The 19,924-nt window shown below is 40.6% G+C and overlaps 1 protein-coding gene across 1 annotated transcript; it reads left to right on the top strand.

The window, feature by feature from the left end:
• The first annotated feature begins 992 nt into the window (after positions 1-992).
• Positions 993-4,689, top strand: BTG4 (BTG anti-proliferation factor 4). The gene is made up of 4 exons (XM_077772703.1): positions 993-1,165; positions 1,596-1,733; positions 2,540-2,738; positions 4,510-4,689. The coding sequence occupies exons 1-4, from the start codon at positions 993-995 to the stop codon at positions 4,687-4,689; spliced, it is 690 nt and encodes a 229-aa protein (XP_077628829.1).
• The last annotated feature ends 15,235 nt before the right edge of the window (positions 4,690-19,924 follow it).

Below are 19,924 nucleotides of genomic sequence, written 5' to 3'. Positions count from 1 at the left end.
CTGCTCATGCTGTCTCTCTCTCTCTCTCTCAGAAATAAATAAAACATTAAAAAAAATTTTTTTTAATGAGCACAGTCAACATAATGATTGTTCAGAGAAAATTGTCTTACTTTTGAGAAAAGTTCCAAGACAAAATTCATTAATATGTTGACAGTTAAAGTTAGAGACAAAATTATTGGAATGCAGGATGTTAGGATATGGAAGGGGAAGGCTCGATTCTCAATGTGTGTCATAAGAGATAAGATTTTAATAGCAAAATAGAAGAGACAAATAGAGGTGGAAAATCTATGACCATTTTAAAAAACTCACTCCACACATACCAGGGAGCAAACTGAGGGGGACTTGGAAGAAGCTATCTAATTACCCTAAAGGAAAGCACTTGTGTAAGGTAAAACAGCCGTTAGGCTTGCGACCCAGGCTTATATAAACTTCAGCCTAAAACTAACAAAACAGGTGTGGGGGAGAATGTCTTCTAACTCTGGCCCACTTTGTTGTTGTTGGGCCTAAAGCACTTTTCCTGGCAAGTATAATGTATGTTTGATTAACCTTAACTTTTACTTAAAGCATGTAACCTGAGAGCCACATTTAGAACTATTATAACCTGAAATGTTTCACTCTTTGTAAATATGTTTTTAAAAAGCAGTGCTTGGGTGTAATTTACTGTCCTGTATCAGGACTTTTTTTTTTAACTTAAGTTATATACTGGTGTTTCATTTGTTTCTTAAGTATATTAAAGTTTTAAAGAGAGGTGTTTTTTTTTTAAAATATTAAAACCTGGCTAAGTGAGGAGTTGGTATTCATGGCTGTTTTGGTAATTGATACCAGTGACACGCTTATTTAGTTCACAAAGGACCGGCAAATGATTTCTAAGTTTAAGGTATATAAAACTTCCAAATGGCAATTACATGTTGATTGTAAGTGTGACCTAGTTTCTAGTTAATTGATTCTCGCTTCCTTCGAACGGTTGCAGACCTCCTCCCCTCTCTTGAATCATGAGAGATGAAATTGCAACAGCCGTCTTCTTTGTCACAAGATTGGTGAAAAAACATGATCAACTGAGCAAACAGCAAATAGAAGACTTTGCAGAAAAGCTGATGACAATCATGTTTGAAACCTACAGAAGTCACTGGCACACTGACTGCCCTTCTAAAGGGCAAGCCTTCAGGTGAGAGCTGGCGTCTATGCTGACCAAGGGAAGTAATGACCATTGGCAGGCTCTGAGTAACAGAAGCTTTCTGGGTTTGGAAGAGATGCAGCAGGTGGCAGTGCAGAGTGGAAAACTATACAGTTTAAATACCGTGAAAAAACTATAGTGCAAACCCCCTTCTGTGAGGTGGATTAAACAGTCTCAAACTTGTGTTTGCCACGAAAGATCTGCAGATGACATTTGGCAAAACTAATTGTGTGATTTAGTGACGTAGCCCACATAGTGAGCAGCTACTGTTGATGGTTCTATTCAGAAAACTGTGGAGGGACAGTGTGGGGGTCAGTGGGTGAGGCGGGAGCTGATGCATTGGAGCAGTTGGCCCATCACATGATTCTCTACTAAGGCACCTGTCACCACGTCTTTGTTTCCCTTTCCTTCCTTTTTAAAGGTGTATCAGGATAAATAATAGTCAGGACAAAGATCCCATTCTAGAAAGGGCTTGTGCTGAAAGTAATGTGGATTTCTCTCACCTGGGACTTCCAAAGGAGATGACCATATGGGTAGATCCCTTTGAAGTGTGCTGTAGGTAAGTAATCCCATTGCAGGTGGTAAGCTCTGGGATCCCTGGAATCTTGGGTTATAGTCAGTTCTGTGCACCTTTGTGAGAGATGATCCACTACAGCGCTGCATCAGCGGTGAGGGCACTGGCTGGCTAAGGTTTCAGATGCAGACTTCATTAGCACAGACTTCCGGGGGAAGCACAAAGACTTTACACAGTGCAGTCAGACCTTGGATTGCAAGTAACTTGTTCTGCGAGTGTTCAGCAAGACGAGCAAACATTCCCAATAAATTTTAATCTGATAAACGAGCGATGTCTTGCAATACGAGTAGTACATGAGGCCAAATGTCACATGATCACAACTGAGCCAATGGGTTTTGAAATTCACGTTGCTGTACGAGTGCTTTGGATTACAAGCATGTTTCCAGAACGAATTATGCTGGCAAACTAAGGTTTTACTGTTTTTGAAATCTGACTTCAATCACTGCACCTTACTGCCAACCTGTAGATTGTAAGGTCAAAGTATTACGGGTAGCATCAAGAGGGGAGAGGAATTGAAATTCAGTCCATTAGTTGAATCAAAAGGGACTAGTTTTTATGTTTGCCTGAGAAATTCACCAAGCTAGCCTTTACAGAATACCCACACTGACCACGCTCTGTGGAAGCTGAAGGTCACAATGTCTTTGTTTGCTTTGCCTTCAAGCCATTTCAATTTGTTTCTTAAAATAACTTTTTGCAGATTGGTTGAGCAGTCTGTAGAAAAGGCTAGAGATTAAAAAAAAAACTTGTGGAATTTTGAATGCTTAATACTTAAATTTTCTTTTCCTACTTAGGTACGGTGAGAAAAATCATCCATTTACAATTGCTTCTTTTAAAGGCAGATGGGAGGAATGGGAGCTTTCCCAACAGGTCAGCTGTGCTGTTAATCGAGCTACATTAGACTACGCCTCCGGCATTTCCTCTGATGAAGAAAGTTGTAACAAAGAACCTCAGATCATTCCTAAAGTTAGCAATCCAAAGAGTATTTATCAGGTAGAGTGCGGTCCAGTTCTCTATGCTTTTTTTTTTTTTTTTTGGTCCTAATTCTAAAAAGAATTTGTTCACTGAAAGAAAAGAAACGAATGGAAAACAGAAAAAACAAAACTGTAAAGATGAAAATCACATTACTTTCTGGGAAATTTGTTTTCTTGTGTAATTTCTTTACTTGGCAGAGTGCTTAGGAGCTATGCAATCTTCTGTACGACTGTTTCGCTATGTATTATTTGAACATAAGTTTCCTTTAGTCCAAATTCCTTCATGGTTAAGTATTAAAAATTAGTGAACTTTCTTACTAGTAGAAAATAACATATTAGGGAATTTGTAATATTAAGAAATGGTCAAAGTTCTGTAATCTCAACATGTAAAACAGTTTTTCTTAAAAAATATCTAATATATAATATGTGTAAATATATATAAATATATCTAATATGTATTTAACCACAACCCATAGAAAGATAAGCATATTTATATGTTGGAAATAGGTTTAAATAAATAATACTTACCCTTACTTGGCATAATGCCCCCAATATTTCCTACGAAGTTGATTTCAACCACCTAAGTTGATTTCATGACTCACAAATGGTGGCAATCCACAATTTGAAAAACATTAGACAGACTCTCTATCGATACTGTCTATACTTGTTATGTTTTCTGAAATTAATCACTTAGGTTGTAATGTTAAAACAATTTAAATAACATCTTAGTATTTACTTTTTCCCTTGTAACTTACTTAACCAATTTATTACTGGCAGTCATCTAGATTATTTCCACATTGTTAGGATGTTAAAAAAAAAAAGCTGTTGTAGAGATAACTGAACTTTAAGTTAGTCTGGAGATTTGATTCTCAGACATGGAATTACTGGGTCATATGGGCATTTTACTGGTGTGAATATGTGGCCAAAGTACCATCTAGAGTTTATTTGTAGTCTAACCAGCTCTATGTGATGAAAGTCTGTTATTCTCATTTAAAAATAATTTACTAAAGATGCTATCTGTTCTAGACACTATTAATTTAAGTAACATTAAAAAACAAATCTCCATGTGCCCAAATGTTTTGGGTACTTGCTGTCTTATGAATTTTCTCTTTACCTATTTACATCATTTGAGGTCTTAATGTATTATTACAGGCTCTTCAAAGGTTAGAAATAATTGAACCCCTTTTCATATTATTGGCAAATATTTTTCTATAGCTTGTTCAGTTTCTGACCTATACAGTTTATTGTATAGTTCTATATGTATAAAAGTTTAAAATCATACAAGGAAATATGTGCCCTTAATTCTGTGCTTATGCTTAGAAAGATTTCCTTCCGTTTAGGGATCAGACCAATAGTCAGATATATACTTTGCAGAGCAGTGTCCTTTGAGAATGTGATCTGCAAAACATCCATATTGGTTATTTGGGATGTTGAAAATGGATATTTCTAGGCCTTAGCCCTAGAGATCATGATTAGACAGTTTTGGGTTAAGCCAGTGAGGGAGGGTGGGGTAGAGGAAAACCCAAGAATATACACAAATTTGAAGATGTGTTTTTAAGTATTTTAGTTGTATTAAAGATTTAATTTTCTTAAAAGATAAGACCTGACTTTATAACCCTTCCCACTGGATTATCTGCTGTGTTTTCTATTCATTTGAACTCTGCTTTCTAAAGGCTTACCTTCTGAGTCATGGGTTTGTACTTAGTACTGGTCTGGCTTAGTACTTAGTACTTAGGTCTGGCTTATTAATTTAGAGATGATCTTCATACCTACTTTTATACTTTTTTCAGGTTGAAAACTTGAAACAGCCCTTTCAATCTTGGTTCCATGTCTCCCGCAAAAAGAATATGGCAGATGGCCGTACGGGCCTCCTGGGAAATGCTTATGTGCTGCATAAATCCCGTAAGCGTCAGAGGCCTGCTGCTATGCACCGGGTGGACAGGTACCACTGGGTCAATACGAACCGATAATGCAGTGGCTGGGCCCTGGTGGGCTGGAGCTCCGAGGAGCAGCTTCGTTTCCTTGATAACAAAAGGGAGTCTAAGGTTGAGAGGCCCACAAAACAAAAAATAACCACATCAGAGACTAGAGTGGCAGAATGGCGAATCCTCTTGTGCAGACCATGACTGTGTTCTTAGCTATACTTTTAACTCTGAATTTTGTGAAGTTTTATGTAACACTAATGAATGTACTCAGTAAGGTAATGGAATGAAGATATTGACCTGTGATAAGATTCAATGAATTATGAAAAGTAACAGTTTAAATAAACGTACTATGTTTTTAATAACTTTCTAGTTCAGTGTGTGTGTGCGCGCGCGCGCGCACGTGAAAGCTTTGCAAGTATGTGTTTCTTCATTAGCCATGAAAACAAATATACCTTCACCTCGGGAAGTGTGATCCTCATGATGTAGTCTCCTGGTTCCATTTTGTTGCCTGCCATCACTGCTCTATTTCACAAGGCCATTGGGAATTTGTTTTAAAATTACTCTTTAAGATACAAAACTCTCTTGCTTGTGTGTCTTATAAAAATTTTGATCTATTTCTAAAACTCTTAATAGATTTACTTAGAACTTTTATAACAGTGACACCTGGTCATTACAAGGATTCAAACTAATTAAAATAAACTTAAAATTCAAGCTATGCAAACACACACACACAAACACACACGAAAAAAATCCCTACCATCCAGCCAGAAACTACCAATATTAACATTAAATGGTGACCATTTTCCCAGTCATCCTATATACGTATACAGATAGAAGAACTGATGCACAATTTAATAGAACCATGCTATAGGAGCTACTTAATTTTTAGGAGCTATTTTAATTTTTAATTTTAGTTATCTTAGCAAAATGGAGAAACAAAGTGAAATATTCATAAATGTCTACCACAAAGTATTTTTTATTTTCCAAAAGTTTTCTCTGAAGTTAATGAAAAAAATGGGGGAATAAAAGACAATACCAGGAGGTTGGAATCCTCTTTAAAACTTTTACAATTTTATACAATATTATTTGTTGCTATGCAAGCTGTAGAAAGCATTGATTTTTTTTTTTTTCCCTGAAGGACAAGTTGGAAGAGTATTAAATTCTTAGGTTATGCCTTTTTTCTCTTATAACGCCATAAACCTGACAGGGAACTGTGTTGGGCACTATAGCATGGAGAAATCGGAGACCAGTTTGATTTCCCCAACTCCCCACCACTCACATCAACATCTTCGGTGACCTCCTTTGACTGCCAGTCTGAGAACCTTTTCCTCTATCTTGGAAATCTATGTCCACGAGTCCATCAGTCCTTCTACATCACTTTTTCCCAGAATATTGTGTCCCTTTCTCATCTGAAGATGTCACTTTTCTGGAGCAATCTTCTACAATAGTAATACTTCCCTTGTCCATCCATTTCAGGGATACCACCTCTCCCGATGCTGGAACATTACTCTTTGTCATAACTATGTATCTGGTTGCTTTAATATCTTTTTTTCCTTTTTAAAACCATGATTGTCTTAAGTCTTCCTTGTGCCAGTTGATTCTTAGTCTTGTCCGGTCTTCCTTGTATCTGCCTATTAGTTCCACAGCAACGTTATTTCAGATTTCAATTAGTTGACTTACTCTGCAGGAGTTATTCACATGTACAGTTTGACCGGAAAATGAAAGAAAACCGTATAAAATAGTTACTATATGTCAGGGCGCCTGGGGGGCTCAGTCGGTTAAGCGTCCAATCTCGGCTCAGGTCATGATCTCACGGTTCATGGGTTTGAGCCCCACGTCTGACAGCCAGTTCAGAGCCTGGAGTCTGTTTCAGAGTCTGTGTCTCCCTCTCTCTCTGACCCTCCCCTGCTCACGCTGTCTCTCTCTCTCTCTCAGAAATAAAAAACATTTAAAAAATAGTTATTATATGTAAAACAACCTAATACTTAGGAAGAATGGGTTTCTAAGAAACTTCACACAGAAGATTTTATTAAAAAAGCATCTCTTGAAGTGTGTGAGGCTTTTTTTTTTTAAATGTTTGTTTATTTTTGAGAGAGAGAGCATGAGCAGGGGAGGGGCAGAGAGAGGGACACAGAATCTGAAGCAGGCTCCAGGCTCTGAGGTGTCAGCACAGAGCCTGATGCAGGGCTCAGACTCACAAACCGAGATAATGACTTGAGCTGAAGTTGGATGCTTAACCAACTGAGTGACCCAGGTACCCCAAGGTTGTTTGTTTTTTTTTAACTTCCTCCAGCCAACAGAGATGATAAATCTGTGGCATGTGTGCGCGCGCGCGTGTGTGTGTGTGTGTGTGTGTGTGTGTAACAACTTCTGCACCCTATGCCATGATGGCCATTGCTAAATAATCAGAATATTCTTATCTGGGTGCAGAGATGGCCTCAAAATTCTGGGCATAAGTACTAGAGACAGCCGTTAAAATGAACTGTTTCAAGTTGGTACTCAAGACGAAATCAATTCCGTCATCATTTAGGATTGGACGAGAGGGAGACATCCGTGAGCTTTAGAACCCTGTGTAATTATTTAAAGCCTCCCATGTGGCCCTGAAGCAAAGGTATAAGGGAACATTAAATAATCCATATATATTTTGATTAAAATTGGTGAATATAGTTGAAAAGTCCCCATGTAAACGAATGCTGTTTCTATTAGTATATAAGTACAATAACCAGATTAGATCTTCCTAATCTGCATTTTGAAATTTTCTGAGTATATACCACTTTTTTTAATTAAACTTTTTGAGAGGACTATAGTTCACATGCTATTAAGAATTAGAGAGTCCTATGTGCCTTTTTCCTAGTTTTCACCAATGATAACATTTTACAAAACTGTAACATTATAAGCAGATAGGGACACTGATGCAGTTGGGATACAGAACATTCCCAGGGTTGCCTTATCAGCGCTGCGCACACCTCCCCCCACTCTCAGCCCTTCCTAATCCGCCTGGCCACCACTAAGCTGTTCCCCGTTTCTGTAATTTGTCATCTCCAGAATGTTATAAATGGAATCATACCGTAGGTAGCCTTTTGGGACTGGCTTTCTTCACTACGCCTCGTTCTCTAGAGGTTCATCCAGATTGTTGCATGAAGCAGTTGTTCGTTCCTCACTATTGGTGACTAGTATTCCGCGGCATAGATATACCACAGCGTATTTAACCATTTTCATGTCGAACAATGACAACTGGGTTGTTTCTGGTCTGGGAGATTATGACTAAAACTGCTATAAACATTAATCTACATAATGTGTTAGAATAAATTTTTATTTCTCTGGGATAAGTGCCTGAGAGAATAATTGCTGGGTTGCATGGTAGTTGTGTTGTGTTTTTTTCAAGAAACTGCCAAGCTGTTTTCCAGAATGACTGTACATCTTTTATTCCCATCAGCAATGCATGGGTGATCTCCTTTCTCCATGTGGGTGCCAGGCTTGGGGGTTCTGGACTCAGAGCTCTTTTCTTTCAGCACTAAAAAAATGTGCCTCTTCCTCCAGGCTTCTGTGGTTTCTAATGAGAAATCTGCTGTGATTCACAGTTTTTCCTCTATAGCTGTGTTTTCTTTTAAATTTTTAAATTTTTATTTTTTTCTGGCTGCTTTCAAGCCTTTTTCTTTGCTTGTAGTTTTTGGAAGCTTCATTATGATGTGTCTTAGGGTGGATTGTTAAAAAAAAATTATTTATCCTGCTTGGGATTCATTGACCTTGAATATGTAAATTTGCTTCTTTCCACATTTGGGGAGTCTTTGGCCTTATTTGAGTACTTTTACAACCTGCCCCCTTTCTCTTCTCCTTCTGAAAGTTTGATATCTTGAGTGCTAGGTCATTTGTTATAGTATCATAGGCTCCTACAGCTATTCATTTGTCCTGTATTTTCCCTGTCTGCTGTTTAGATTTGGCAATTTTTATCATTCTGTCTAAAAATCCACTGACTTTCTCCATTTCCTCTATTTTACTGTTGAGCCCAGCTGGTGAGCTTTTTATTTTGATTTTTGTATTTTTCAGTTCTAAAATTTTCATTTGATTCTTTTTTGTCTTCTGTTTCTTTGCTCTGACTTTGTGGTTTTTTTGCTCAGATTTTGTTTTTCATTTGTTTCAAGCACGTTCATAATTGTTTGTTGAAGCATTTTTATGATGGCTTTAAAAAACTTTACGATATGTTTATTTTTGAGAGAGAAACAGAGCTCAAGAGGGGGAGGGGCAGAGAGAGAGAGGCAGACACAGAATCCGAAGCAGGCTCCAGGCTCTGAGCTGTCAGCACAGAGCCCAATGTGGGACTCAAACTCATGAAGTGCAAGGTCATGACCTGAACCGAAGTCAGACACTTAACCAATTGAGCCATCAGGTGCCCCTGTGATGGCTTCTTTAAATTTTTTCCTAGAATCCTAATATCTGTGTCATCTTGGTGCTGGCATCTGTTTATGGTCTTTTTTCGACTTGGTTTTTTTAATCTAGCTGGTTCTTACTATGATAAATGGTTTTTGCCTGAAACCTGTACATTTTATCACATCAGACGACTTGGGACCTTATATAAAATTTGTTTCAGCTGAGTTCCTTTGACATCATTCCAGTGGTAGGGGTGGCGGTGGCGATGGAAGGGAGCAGGGGGTGCTGCCTTGTTTCTGCCTGGGGGGGGGGGCAAAGTCCAGGTTCCCCACTTGCTCCCCACTGCTACCTAAGGATGGGGTTCCTTGTACCTGCTAGGCACGTGTGGGAGTTCAAGCTCCTCATGGGGTCTGCAGGAACGCTTTGCTGGGGGTGGCCTCCTTACCCATGGGCAGCGGTGAACGTCCTGACTCTCCAATTGACCTTTGCTGATACCACTCGAGCAGGTAGGTGGTGGCGAGGGGACTCCACACACCAGATGCTGGTAGATTCCAGATTCCCTGGGTGGTTTTCCTGACACTGTAGGGTGGAGGGGGGTTGTTACTGTCCTGCAGGGATGAAAAGATGAAGATTCCTAGCTCTCTGCATGGTGTGCTCTGAAAACACCCCAGAAGGAGGTTGGGGTGCCTCATTACAGCCTGGCAAGGGTGGGATTTTAGATTTCTTTTTTAAAAAAACTGTTGTATTTTTGAGAGAGAGTGAGCAAGAGAGAGAACATGAGCCAGAGAGGGAGCAGAGAGGGAGGGGGACAGAGGATCTAAAGTGGTCCTTCGCTGATAAGAGAGAGCCTGGGGCGGGGTGTGCGTGGGACTTGAACCCACTGAGCCACCCAGGCAGCCCGGGGAGTTTAGATTTCTTACTCAACTTTTGCTGATGTGGGTGGAGCCAGGTTTTCCTTTTGATGTCTGCTTAGAGCGAAGGAGTTACTGTCTAAAAGTTTTCTGTCCTGCCTGGTGCCCTTTCCTTAGTCGTCTGGTTAGAGAGAGCAGGCTTTGAGGGAGCTTTTTCGTCTGTGCCCATTGGTGTTCATGGATGGCTGGGTTTTTCATATTCGAGTCTGGAATACACGAGAAGCTCTTCTCTGGAAAAGAGAAGCTGGAATTTACTACCATATCCTGCCTCGGGTTTTGAGGTCCTTGGCTGGTCTATTTTCTTCTCTATACCTTTCAGAATCTTCTTGTTTTTATACATAATATCCAAGGATTTTAGGTGTACTTGGGACTTCCGTTTTCCTGGAAGCAGAAGTCTGTGTACCACTTTTGAAATAAATAATTCTTAGAACAATTAAGCATTAGATTTTTTGAAAAGGGGTCTTTTTGTTAATACTTGGTAACATATGGCTTCTGCATTTATTGAGGTTTTCTTATCCTTCTGGTCTGTGTATGTGTTTGTACACAAATTATCCCTTGAAGATAATCAGAATCTGGAAACGTTTAAAAGAAACAGTGCACATAATGCAGCAGAAAAGAGATGATCCCCGCCATGTAATCTGTGGCATTTCCATGAAAAAGCAGGCACTTACCAAAAGCTGGCAGCTGTTAGTGTATTAATAATGGAATCAGATGGAAGGCCTGAGAAGTCAGCCAGGAAGTTAATAGGATCATGTTCTGGCTGGTGCCCCACTCAGCCAAGAATGAGCAATATAGAGGAAAAATCTTTAATTTCTGCAAGACTGTTTCTTTGTCACCTGTCTTAGAGGCCCTGGGCCCTTGGCCTAACTACACATAGCCTTATGTGTCTGGCTTAATTCATCTTCACTCTGCTTTTTGGGAAATGCATTTCGTAATTTATGTGAAGAGCTAAATAAAGTTCTTGAGGACATGCACCCAATATTTATCATATCAAAGTAAGATTTACCTTCTCAATGTACTGGAGGAGTTTTTAATCTTATGAAACTACTTGGACTTGGTGGGGGTGCTTTGTTTATGAATTGCCAGTTCATGGAAGAGACAGGAGAATGGTTCCCTCACAGTCCAATCTTACGGCACTACATTTTACTGGTATTTGTGCTACAAGGGCAGTAGACAATTTTAATTGAGCTGGTAACGAATGAAGCAGATTGAAGGCTGACAAATTTGGTACTTACTTTGCCTGATGGCTAATGCTTTAAACTGAATGAGTATTTGAGATGACTGAGTGACCAGCTGCTAGCAGCTTAGAAAGAAGGACTCACTGTCTGCATAAGATGGCAGACATATAGGAGTTGGGTGCAGTGACTTGACTCTGAGATGCTCTCCATATGGCTGTATTTAAAACTCTGTGTTAGGGGTGCCTGGGTGGCTCAGTATGTTGAGTGCCAGACTTCAGCTCAGGTCATGATCTCACAGTTTGTGGGTTCGAGGCCCATGTTGGGCTCTGTGCTCACAGCTTAGAGCCTGGAGCCTGCTTTGAATTATTTGTCTCCCTCTCTCTCTGCCCCTCCCCTACTCATGCTCTGCTGGTCTCTCTCAAAAATAAATAAACATAAACATTTAAAAAAGAAAAACCTCTTTGTTAAGCCTTAATCATACACCTTTTTTAAATTTTTAAAATCTTTAATTTTATTTTTTAAATGTTTGTTTATTTTTGAGAGAGAGTGGGAGAGAAGCAGAGAGAGAGGGAGAGAAAGAATCCCAAGAAGACTTTGCACTGTCCGTGCAGAGCCCAGTGGGGGCCTCAAACTCATGAACCATGAGATCATGACCTGAGCCGAAGTCAAGAGTTGGACACTTAACCAACTGAGTCACCCAGCTGCCCTGTGTTAAATTTTCTTGACTAGCTTTCTATTTTGTTACTTTGCTTGAAAGACTCACTAACAATTGTTACATTAAAAAAAAAAAAAATCCCTTGCTACTCATCTTGGAGTACAATAAAGAGAATTATCCATGTGAGGAGCAGCTTGAATTGCTGTCATTGGATCTGTCTTCTGAGCTGGCTTTTGGTATGAAGTTTGTGTTTGAAAAAGAATTGTTGACTTACACTGAATTCATGGGACAGTTGTGTCTCTCCTGATTAGCACTTGAACTTCAGTTTCAGATGACTGCTTAGCTGAGATGTTCCAACCAGAGCCTTCAAAGTGAATTCTGTGCAGTCCACATGGCCTGTATCTTATCACCAGATCTCCAAATTCTCATTCCAGTTCACCAAATATTGTGCAAATATACCTAACTATTTTGTATGACTCAGTAGTCACAAAAATTTAGACAATTTTAGGCTGATAAGTTAGTCACCCTCATATATACAAATATACAAATTGACGTCTCTAGAAAGAGGGTCAGTCAGTATCTTTAAATAATGAATATTTTAACAAGACATGCGGTCTAATGATTTTTTGGTCACATTGTAAATGTCAGCATGTTATCCTATGTTCAAATAGTAACATCTATTATGTTACATATCCACCCAAGAGTATGTGATTTACACATGAAAGTTATAATTATTTAAAAAAATTCTCTTATCAACTTTATCAGATATTATATTTACATATTTAACATGTTTTAAACGTGCAGACTGAAACGTTCTCACCATTTTCTTTCTAGATCTAAAAATACAACAGAAAAAGAAGCACCTGTAGTTATTTTTATGAAAATGCAATCCACAGAATAAAGAATTCCTAAAAATCAATTAAACAGGAATCCAATGAAAAATGGGCAAAATACTTGAATAGTCACTTCTCAAGAGAAGATACTCACATGGTGTATAAACATAGGAACGGTGCTCAGTTTTCATGGCCATCAGAAAAATGCAAATTAAAACCACACACCACATGCATGGGTGGCTCAGTCAGTTGACCATCTGATTCTTGATTTCAGGTCAGGTCATGATCCCAGAGTCATGGGATCAAGCCCTATGCTGGGCTCTGCGCTGAGTGTGGAGCCTCCTTAGGATTCTCTCGCATTCCCCCTCTGTTCCTCTCCCTGATGTGTGCACTCTCTTTCTCTCTAAAAACAAACCAAAAACAGGGGCGCCTGGGTGGCTTAGTCGGTTAAGCGTCCGACTTTCGCTTAGGTCATGATCTCGCGGTTCGTGGGTTCGAGCGCCACGTCGGGCTCTGTGCTGACTGCCGGCTCAGAGCCTGGAGCCTGTTTCAGTCTGTGACTCCCTCTCTCTCTAACCCTCCCCTGCTCACGCTGTCTCTCTCTCTCCTAGAAATAAATAAAACATTAAAAAAAAATTAAAAAAAAAAATAAAAACAAACCAAAAACAAAAACACCACATACCCAGAAGAATGCAAGAATGCATAAAATAAAAAAGATGGAAAATAAGTGCCGATAAAAAAGGAGGACACCTGGAACTTTTATCCACTTCCGTTGGCAGTATATATTTAGACAATCACTTTGGACATCCAGTTGGAAGTTTGACTAAAGTCAAACATACCCACACCCCAAGACCTAGAATTTCTAGCTCTAAGTAATACCTGACACGGTATAGTCACATGTAGTCACCAAAAGGTACACAAGACTATTTGTAATAACCCCAAGCTGGAAAATACCTACAGGCACATTAGTATTGGAAAGACTAAATTTTGATATATCCATACAATGGGATGTTTTAGCGCAAAGAGAATCAACAAACTACAGCTACAGGCAACAATACGGATAAACCTCACAAACATGATGTTGAGCAAAAGTAATTCATATTTTATGATTCTATTTACGTGAAGTTCACGAATAAGCCAAAACAGTTTATGAGGTCAGGATAGTAGTTACTCTTGGGGGGCAGGTGACTGGACAGAAGGGACATGGGGAGCACTTCTGAGAAACTACTGATGTTCTCTTTCTTGATGTGGATGCTGGTTATATGGAAATGTTCCCTTTGGACAATTCAAGAGGAGTGGATTTATGATATATGCACTTTTAAAAGCTGTGTTATATTTTAATGTAGTTTTAAATGTAGCTTTCACCCCAGACACAGGTGATAACTTTAAATAAAGTGGATTGGAGCCCAGGGCTGGAGTCAGTGTTCAGTTATTTTTCCAGCTTGCTAGTTTCTGATCTTGATCTTGACATACAAGGTCACTATGCATGAAAAAATGAAGATGCTTGGGGGTTTTCTCTCTGCTAACTATCCATATACCTTATGAAGTATTAGTGTTGGTTATTTGGAACCAAAATACTTGTTGGTTTTTAAAGATACGAGATTTTACATGCTTACAGTCAAAAACCTTTTATACAACAACAGCAGGCATCATAAAGCGTAACAAGAGACACCCGGAATGAGAAGGCAACGGACCCAGTTCTAGTTACTTCCTGCCCGTGTCTGGCTGGGTGAACCAGGGCAAGTCTGAGTCTCAGTCCCGCTCTCAGGGCTCAACCCACCTGAAGGTAAAGGGAGCGATCTCTTGGCTCCTTTCTAACTGAGATCTAAGATCTGCCATCTTCTGGTACTGGGAAAACTCCTAAATAAAGTGATCGGGGAGCTTTTCATACCACCATTAATTTCCAATCTTCATTCTGCTGACTCTTTCAATTACAGATGTGGCTTTAAACACATGATAAAGGGCTTCAAGGTGTTGAGCACAGTAGTCTTAATGCTGTAGATCAGAAGGCCATCTCACCTCATCCTCGCCCTCACTCTCATCTCTCTGTTTTCTTGAGATCTGTTTTTCAGCAGCAAGGAGGCTTTTTAGAAAATGTTCCATGTTGGTGAAGAGGAGAAGATCCTTGTTTTTCTTAATATACTGTGGAGAGTGTGGAGGAGAGAGTTAATAGCTTTGCTCCCATCTCCTTTAAGTACTCTCGGATATTCTTAGCCAGACTGTGGATCTGAGCACAGTACATACGATTCTGCTTTTAAAATAAAAGCAAGACCTCTCCCTAAATGGTGGTTGACAGAGGACTAGCATTCCAGCTCCACGACCACCTCTGTTGTGGGCAAGTTTTCACCACTCCTAAGCCTCAGTTTTCTCATCTGTAAGTTAGGAATAAAAGTGGCATCTACCTTCTGTGGGCATAGGGGAGATTACATGAGGTGATGTGTGTAAAACTCTCAGCAGAACAGCTGGCACATGGCAAGTACGTGATAAATGTCTGCTACTCCCTGCCTTGGGGTTACCGCTGGTAGATTGGGATGTTTCAGTTTACAGCAGCAGGGTCTACACAGACCTGTTCATTAATATAATAAATATATTAAAAGTCTACTTCTGAGCCTGGAACATGTGCTGTATCAGGAAACAAAACAGACAAACATCTCTGCGCTCATGGAGCTTATGTTCTATTAGGGGAAGAAATGTATTAAAGAAGATACTAAGTAAGTAAATTACATAGTAGGTTAGGAAGTGATACAGGAGAAAGGAAAGCAGAGCCGAGTAGGGAGAAGCTGATGAACAGGAAGAAAGAGGGTTGCAAACGAAGATGGGCTGGTCAGCGTGGGGCTCACTGGGAAGGTGACACTTGAACAAAGTCCTGGAGGAGTGAGGGAGTTGGGCATGCTCTAACTCCTTAGACCAGGGTCTCTCAACCTCAGGTCATCTTGACATCTTGGGATGGATAATACTTTGTTGTGGAGACTGCGCTATGCACGGTAGGCTGTTCAGGGGCTTCCCTGGCCTCTCTCCACCAGGTAACAGCAGTAGCCCCCTTCCTGGAGCAGGATAATCAGAAATGTCTCCAGACGTTGTCAAATGTCCTGTGGGGGATACAATTTCTCGTGGTTGAGAACCACTGCTGTCGCAGGCAGAAGGCAGTGCACCTGGTGTGTGTGAAGAACAGCAAGGAAGAAAGTGTGGTTTGGACACGACTGACCAACGGGAAGAGTAGCAGGTGAGGGGGTGAGAGACAAGGGGACTTGGCTTCCTTGGCTTTGACTCTAAGTGAGATGGCGAGCCACAGCAGGATTTTGAGCAGATCATTTGCATTTGAAAAGGATCCCTCTGACCAATGTGCTGAGAGGCAGACTGAGGAGAGGCCAGGTCGGAATCAGGGAGACCAGCTAGTAAGCATTACAGTAATCCAGGTGAGATGAGGTGGACGTGCACCAGGCTGGTAGCACTGTAGGCAATGAGATGTGGTCATATTATGAATATACTCTGCAGGGAGAGAGACAGGATCTCCAGATGGACTGTAACAGAGTGTTTGTAACAGAGAGGTTTCAGGGAAGACTTTGGCCTGAGAAACCAGTTGCCATCAACTGAGATGGGAAAGGTTTCTAGTAGAGGAGGTCTGGACAGAAGATGGGTTTGGGGCATGTTGAATTTGAGACGCTTCTCAGACATGGGAGTGAAGATGGCTCGTAAGCAGTTGAGTTAGTGAGTTGGGTGGGGCTGGAGATAAAAATTTGAGAGTCCTTGACATATGGATGGGGTTTGAAGCTAGAAGATAGGATGAGATCCCTAAGGGGAGCAAATATAGACAGAGAAAAGGACAGGAATAAATCCTGGCCCTCCAACATGAACAGGCTAGGGAGGAGAGGCGGGATCAGCAAAGGAGACTGAGAGGGAACAGCCAGAAAGGTAGGGGCGAACCAGAGGACTCTGGTGTCCTGGGAGCCAAGTGAAGATTGTACTGAGGAGGAGAAAGTCATTAGATGTGTCAGATGCTGCTGCTAAATGCGGAGAGAGAACGGAGCATTCTCTGCGGTCTTTCGGGGCTAGGGTGGGATTGATTCTGGAGTCTGGATGACCACGGTCACCATCACCATCAGCAACCACAAAGTACATCTCTGCCTTGGTAGCTAATGGGGATCTGATCATAGACAGGTGTATACGAAACATTTACTAGGAGTCAGGAGATCTAGAGTCTGATCTCAGATCTGCCACTACAAATAGCTTCATGATTTGGGGCAAATTGCTTAATATTTCCCTAAATACAAAATGTGACTAAAAACATGTAAGCTACCTATTCTCAGGATTGCTGGCTGAGAGAGAATATACGAGAGAACATATACATAAAAATGCTTTGAAATTCATAAAGTTTTATATGAATAATGCAAAAAAGATACAACTCAAGAATGAACTGATGAAGGATGACAATTTTAAGATCCCAGATTTTTGACTTTGTGGTATTTTTAATAGTTAAATATGATAATATTCTCCTAAAATCACTTTAAATAACATAGTAAGAGTACCACTGTCAGGCTTGCATAGAAAACAGCACACTGTAAGTTGGGTAAATAAGCTACCACCTGGACATCTAAATTTAGTCATTGAGTCACGGTGAATTTTATAGAAGGAATTCTGCAAATCGATAAATAGGTTAGTGGGACCAAAGTAACTACAGGGCCACACCTGCAATCAAAGAGCCAGATACCTACAGTCAGCCTTGCAGAACACAGGATTAGAAAAATATATTGTCGTACGTGGTTTGAGGAGCAGGCTGGGTGTCAAGGCAGTGTACCACCTGAGGAGGCCAGAAGTATCTGAATAGGTCAGACATGGAGGCATTTACTCCGTGAAGAAGTCAATCTTCAACCAACATGTGCTACGCCAGTTAAGGTTAGTTACCTCTTCCGATGACTCTGGATCCAAGCGAGACTCACATTTCCTCTCAATGAGTTTAGAGAGAAGATCTCTTCCTGTCTCAGAGGTGGGCTGCTCTTCCAGCAGAAGAGCACTTATGCTTCGGTCAAGCTTACTGTCCCAGGAAACCGCTGACATTTGCAGCGTGACAGAGAATGCTTCCCTGAAATAAGCCTGCAAGCCCTGGTCAAGGAAATGGCCAGATCAGTTCCATTCTAGATAATTACTATTAAAGCTTCAAAATATTCTTTGCTGAAAGAAATATGGGGTTTGATATCCATCACCTTTACTTGCCCTGACCGTGGGTCATTACTGTCGTTTGCAATTCTGGAAAGCCTTATGTGTTGGCAAGGAAACCACAGAAAGCTGTGATGCCACTCACATAGGAAGGCCACCTCTTTCTGAATTCTTACAGAGTGGCACAAGCAGTTTGTTATAGGCTGCCACAGGAAATTAGCTCAGGAAAACCTTCTTCCTGGCCAGGCAGTAGGAACCAGAGGCCAACAATGGGACCTCTAAGTAGCTTTGAAATGTTGCACAGCTTAAGGAATTTGTTATTCTGGGAGAGAGGCAACGAGCCCTGCGCGTTTTTAGAAATACCTTGTAAAATGACCTCAGAAAGGCAGGGTTTGAGTCCTGGTGGAAGTCCTTGGCAGCGATGTGGGCCAGGCAGCGGATCAGCAGCAGAATGAAACTTCCCACAGATGCCAAAGACTGTCTCCCAACAAACAGTATGTTTTCGGCGCTCTTAGTAGAGGAGATACCCAAACACAGAGATGTCAACCTCAGGGAACATCTCCACCTCTTTCTTTTCCTGGTTTTATGTGCTCCAAAGTAACTTTTGAAATCATAAAGTCAGAGATTCCCTGGGCTTAATGGATATTTACTGATGACAAGGTGAAAACTATTGCTTTAGTTTAACTCCCTGAATAAATCATGTTCCCCACTGTCTCCCTATTTTTTGCTACACCCATCATACAGGAAATAAAGTGTTAGCATCTGTTTTTTTTTTTTTTTAAATCAATTGTCCTCCAAACACTGTTCCCTTAAGTAGTGGTTCTCAAACTTTATGTGTGGATAAGAATCACAAGGGAGTGATACTCTTCTCTGGGCCCATCCCAGAATATCTGGTTCTGTGGGCTAGTTTAGGGAAAACCTTGGCATTTCCATTTTTTACCAAGCTCCCCAGGTGGTTGATGCACAGGGTCCGAGGACCTGTTTGAGAATCAATGCCTTAAAAGGCTCTCTGAATTACTTTGTCTTTTCGGCCCTTATTGTAATCAGGTTCTCAAATATCCTGTCTTGTCTAACTGACTTGAAACAACTCCCTTGTTCAGGCAATAGGTTGGCTTGGAAAAGCATTAAGTAATTTGGAGTCAGATAGTCTTGAAATCTGTCCCTGGAATGAGCTCTGGGGGACAGCACAGAATAGAGGTTACACAAGGAGTCTGGTGTTCAAACACACCTGGATTTGAGTTTAAACTCTTGCTAACACTGTGATGTTGGGAGAGTCACTTGGCCTCAATGGGTCTCAACCTCTTAAATCATAAAATGGAGATAATAAGAATACCCACCCATTGGGTTGGGTTGTTATAAACTGTAAATGATATAATGCATGTAAGGTACGTGGTCAAATGCTTGACAGACAGGACTCCAGTACTCAGTGAATCCTGAGTTTGTTTCCTCATCAGGAAAATGGGATTAAATTCTTGCCTACATCATAGACTGTTTTGAGGATCAAGTGAAATGATGCCTGGAGGGTACACCGTATGAGTTCTTTCTGGTCTTATTAAATTCCCCAACAATCAGCTGGTCAAGTGTGAACTGTATCCTGGTCCTCTAGCATTGGTTAGCAGTGCCCCCTCTCATAATCATTGTTTACCAATGAACTGTTGTCAGCGTTTAAGGTCTGTGTACACTGGCTCAGGGCTGCCGCAAAGGCACTGCCAATCCTACATACTCAAGGAACTGCAAGTACAGGAACAGTTTCAATCCCTTTCTGTGGAAAGATGCTGACTGTGCAGGGTTTGCAGAAGCTGGAACCATTACTCTTATGGGAAACACCAGTCTGGAACCACCAACTCTGATGACAGAGATTCATCAACGGGCACAAGGCCCTTATGATTCTCTGGGCTCAAGCCGAGACATATTCATTTCACTAATTAAAAGAAAGCTTTTCCGTGGTGACATTTATTATGCCTTACTAAATGACTTATGGCCAAGAGGGATAAAATATGTCAGGACTTGAGAGAGAAAAATGTTTTGTAACATTTGTTCTCTTTGCTTCTATCTCTTTGGACCCTAGAATTCTACAAACCCGCATCTGGGACTGAATTTGAAGCACCTGAAAGAAGAAGGAGCCTTCGAAGTCATTGTCTGAGGCTTCTGCAGCAGGAAGATGAGAAGCAATCCGCAGGG

The sequence above is a fragment of the Crocuta crocuta genome, unplaced genomic scaffold (assembly GCF_008692635.1).
Source record: "Crocuta crocuta isolate KB4526 unplaced genomic scaffold, BGI_CrCroc_1.0 scaffold854, whole genome shotgun sequence".
Lineage (NCBI taxonomy): Eukaryota > Metazoa > Chordata > Mammalia > Carnivora > Hyaenidae > Crocuta > Crocuta crocuta.
This window is presented reverse-complemented; position numbering and strand designations above follow the sequence as displayed.